Source organism: Dendroctonus ponderosae, unplaced genomic scaffold (assembly GCF_020466585.1).
Source record: "Dendroctonus ponderosae isolate FM_Combo_2020 unplaced genomic scaffold, Dpon_F_20191213v2 Dpon_F_20191213_6, whole genome shotgun sequence".
NCBI classification, from domain to species: domain Eukaryota; kingdom Metazoa; phylum Arthropoda; class Insecta; order Coleoptera; family Curculionidae; genus Dendroctonus; species Dendroctonus ponderosae.
This window is the reverse complement of record NW_026018814.1, coordinates 1,247,851-1,251,667: the sequence shown is the minus strand read 5'-3', so window position 1 is coordinate 1,251,667 and position 3,817 is coordinate 1,247,851. Positions and strand designations below refer to the sequence as shown.

The 3,817-nt window shown below is 40.6% G+C and overlaps 2 protein-coding genes across 2 annotated transcripts in view; both read left to right on the top strand.

Annotated features, from left to right (window-relative positions):
* LOC109536340 (protein Wnt-5b) overlaps positions 1–1,172 on the top strand; it is a 48,047-nt gene extending 46,875 nt beyond the window's left edge. Inside the window, exon 7 of the mRNA XM_019902515.2 lies at positions 338–1,172. Within this exon, the coding sequence (XP_019758074.1) occupies positions 338–693 (356 nt within the window). The 3' untranslated portion in view covers positions 694–1,172. The remainder of the gene's footprint in view (positions 1–337) is intronic.
* A 911-nt stretch (positions 1,173–2,083) lies between these two features.
* Positions 2,084–3,817, top strand: part of LOC109536383 (UBX domain-containing protein 6) — a 2,822-nt gene continuing 1,088 nt past the window's right edge. The window contains 4 exon segments of the mRNA XM_048667302.1: positions 2,084–2,437; positions 2,548–3,004; positions 3,063–3,217; positions 3,277–3,776. Coding sequence (XP_048523259.1) covers positions 2,629–3,004; positions 3,063–3,217; positions 3,277–3,776 — 1,031 coding nt within the window. The 5' untranslated portion in view covers positions 2,084–2,437; positions 2,548–2,628.

Below are 3,817 nucleotides of genomic sequence, written 5' to 3'. Positions count from 1 at the left end.
GATCGAGCAATGAACGTTATGAAGGAAAAATTGCCATTGATATTGGACCGAAATCAATACAAAACGTTGAAAGGAAAAAAACAGTCCTATAAGTTGGTAGGGATTCAGCTGGTTTTGACCTGAAAATAACACTCCTGAAAGCTGCTCCCTTGCCTTATTTCGCTCAGCATTTTGCATAAATGCCGATTTGTTTGGGAGCAACAGTCAACATTGATTTCTTTTGATCGGCACACTTTCAAAATAGAACCGATCGATATATTCACAAACATTAACATTAGTCCGAGGACACGCTCGCCTATTTTCTCTCAATTTTCACGATAAATTCATTTGATTTCAGGTGATTATCTTCGCGACAAATACGATGGCGCTACAGAAGTCCGAGTGAATCGACGTGGACGCCTCCAATTGAAAGATCCCCGTATCACAATTCCCACGGCCTACGATCTGGTCTATTTGGAGGACTCTCCGGACTACTGCGTCAAAGACGACGTGAGGGGAACGTTGGGCACGAAAGGACGGCCGTGTAACCGAACCAGTCCAGACATTGACGGGTGCAACATATTGTGTTGTGGGCGTGGTTACAACACGATTAAAACAGTGGTGAAAGAGCGGTGTGAATGTAAATTCAAATGGTGTTGTGAGGTCCAATGTAAGACTTGTGTGCGATCGTTTGACGAGCATATTTGCAAATAACATCCGTGTATCTTTTTTTGAATGGCGGCTAATTGATCTAAAAGACTGTTGAACGATGTTCATTTTTTCAGTTTTTGTTTTTGTCTGTTGCAGCCAATCCAGTATTATGCGATCTTTATTAACATGCCTCGATGCTCACATGGGTTCTGTCTGTTGCTGATTTTTTTTTATTGAATGTTTGTGGTCATATTTACAAAAAAAACACAATATTCAGATGCAGACTGTAAACTCGAAAACAATTGAAAATTGACAGTAACTATCCAACCTGTACGTTGGCAGAGGTGGCACGTTAGTAGGTAAAACCTAATTTCATACTAATTGACTGCCCAATTAATTAATTTCCCCTGGATCTGTTAATTTATTTCCGTTTATAATTATAGTTTATTTTATATACATATATGTAACATACGAAATTAGTTTTTAATATTTTTATTGTGTACTTAATAGAAAATAAAGGGAATATATCCACTAACCTTGTGGTTTTGTTGATTCATTTAGAGCCAGCAGTCACAGGAAATGGTGATAAGAAATATTACTGGTTTGAATTAATTGAGGATACATTTTAGCTAAACCAAACAAGAATCTGCCTTATTTCAAAAAAATAATCGAATGCTCCCATATTAACCCTGGAATTAAATGTACAGGGTGTCTATGCCAAATAATACCACAATGCAAACATGATTGTTTAATACAAGAGTGTCTTTCGACATACAGAGCGCCAAAGCTGAATACAAAATTATTAAAAACGGGACAAAGGACAGCCCGTTAATTTGTTCTAATAATCAAATTGTGTCAGAAATATGTCTATTTCCACTATTAAACGGCATATGTGGTAGCACCCCGTTTATGTTTATTCCCAAATTTGAGTTTGTACAAAAAATCCACTGAGGAAAAATAATTCTGTGTTCTCCACTTTAGGACCCCGTATATTCAATTACTGGGTGAATTAATAATTTTTTCAAAGTAAATTTTCCAGAGCTCAGAAAAGGCGTAAAAAACTGACTTTTGAGGAAATTGGACGAATTTTACCCCATCAGTAGATTTTTGGGCGCAGATGACGATTCTGTTCTCAAATTCAGTCGGCGACGTTTCGTTTCAGAAATATTCATCCTCAATTACTACAAACCGATAATACAATTTAACTGATTTGTAATTGCTGCGTCCAGCGATTACAAATTCCAGATCCTTACAGATGACCATCCGGATCATAAAACACTTATTTTTCCACTACTTTCACTCTTTTTAGACCGAAATTGGGAAAAATCTCAACTTTCGGTGACGTTCACTATATTCAAGCTGACACAAGGAAGTTACCACTTTACAGCGCTCTGCGGCATCTTTTGGCAGTGCTGCCAACTTGAAAGCACAACATGGTAGATTTCCGGAAACAAAGCCCCGCTAATGTCAAAAGTTGCTCATTTCATGACAGATATCAAAATCATATGTTTTTCTCCAAATGGGTCCAAACCGCGGCAAGTAATGCCCTCAATATTCGACTATTTCACCAACTCATCCATAATTGATGGTCTGCTCATTTACCTGAATACTTTGGGAGTGTATTTATCGGATACAGTTGAAATACTACGAGAACCAGACCAGCTGACAGCAGGTGTGTTGGATTTCCACGATTTCCAACTGGGATTACTCCAGATTTTCATTGGGATTTTGCTGTTTAACTTGCTGCTGGTTTTTCTGGCCTGGCAGCGATACGGCAACGAGATTCATGATCGATTTATAAAGCTATGTAAGTACAGTTATTCCACTTTCAAACCCTATGAAGAAAGATAAAAATTGACTTTGTTTTTCATGCAACGCCATTAAAGTGCGTATAACCAGACGCTGTGTGTTTTACAGCTAGTACAAAAGAGATTGAAGAGCTGAAGGCAAGCGTCGCCAAACTTAAGCTACCCAAAGAACACACCCCAAGAATTTAACATGTCGGAGAAAATAGCTGATAAGGTGAAGAATTTCTTCCAAAAAGCGAAGGCCGATGCGAAGTTCAAAAAGGCAGGGCCTGGTCGAAAGCTCACCGAATCGCCATCATCCTCCACGTCCGCTGTGTCTTCTCGAAAGAAGGGCGAGTATGTGCCCCCTCAAAGATCCACCCCATCGGACGTAACCAGACAGTCTGCAGCTGCAGCATTGGCTCGCATGTCCGACCCGGAGAGAGGCACCAATACCAAAATATCTTTGAGCACACTCCAGGACGTGGTTCGAAGGGAATTTGACTCCCGAAACACAGACGCCACTGAGGTGCCTTCAGGGCCAAAGCAAACTGAATCGGAGGCGTCGCCTCATTTGGCTGTAAAAGGCAGGCTTTGCAATTCTACCGCTTCACTTAAATACTTATCTTTCTTTAACCATTGCAGGGGTGTACTTCAAATGCCCATTTGTTAGCGACGAGATCTTAAGCAGAGAAGAGTGGAGGATAAAAATCAAGGAGTTCCTAATGACGGCTTTAGAGCACGAGGCTGTTTTAACAACCTGTTTGATTATCTATTCTTGCAATTACAACAGAACAAAGGTAACTAAATGAAGACCAATAATCATCGCTTTCCTAACTGCAGATTGTTGAACATCCAGGTACAAGACTGCGTGAACATCCTCTGCAGATACATCGACAACATTATCGGCAATCCATCAGAGACGAAATTTCACAGAATCCGATGCTCCAACGCAGCATTTGCCGATAAAGTCGTCCCAGTGCTTGGGGCCACCGAGTTCCTACATGCCGCCGGGTTTCGACAGCAAAAACTGGAACACAATGGCGCAGAGGAGGACTTCTTGGTATGGTCCCAAGAAAATGCAGAAGGAATCGACACATTGGAGATTTTACGCGATGCCCTTAAGTCGGAAAACCGAATAGAGTTGGAGTTGGACAGAAATACGCAAGTTTTAACTCCAGCGCAGGCGGCAGTCAACTTAGACCTGCCGAAAGAGTTCTACGCTATATCAGCCGAAGAAATCAAACGGGAACAACAAACCAGGTAATAATTCAAGGTGCTTCATGAGGAAAGTAGAATTGTTTTAACGACGCATTCTGCTACACAAAAAAATCCCGTTCCCACGCAAATATTGCGAAAAACCGAAACATTTCCAATTTTATCACACCATGAAGGCTTTC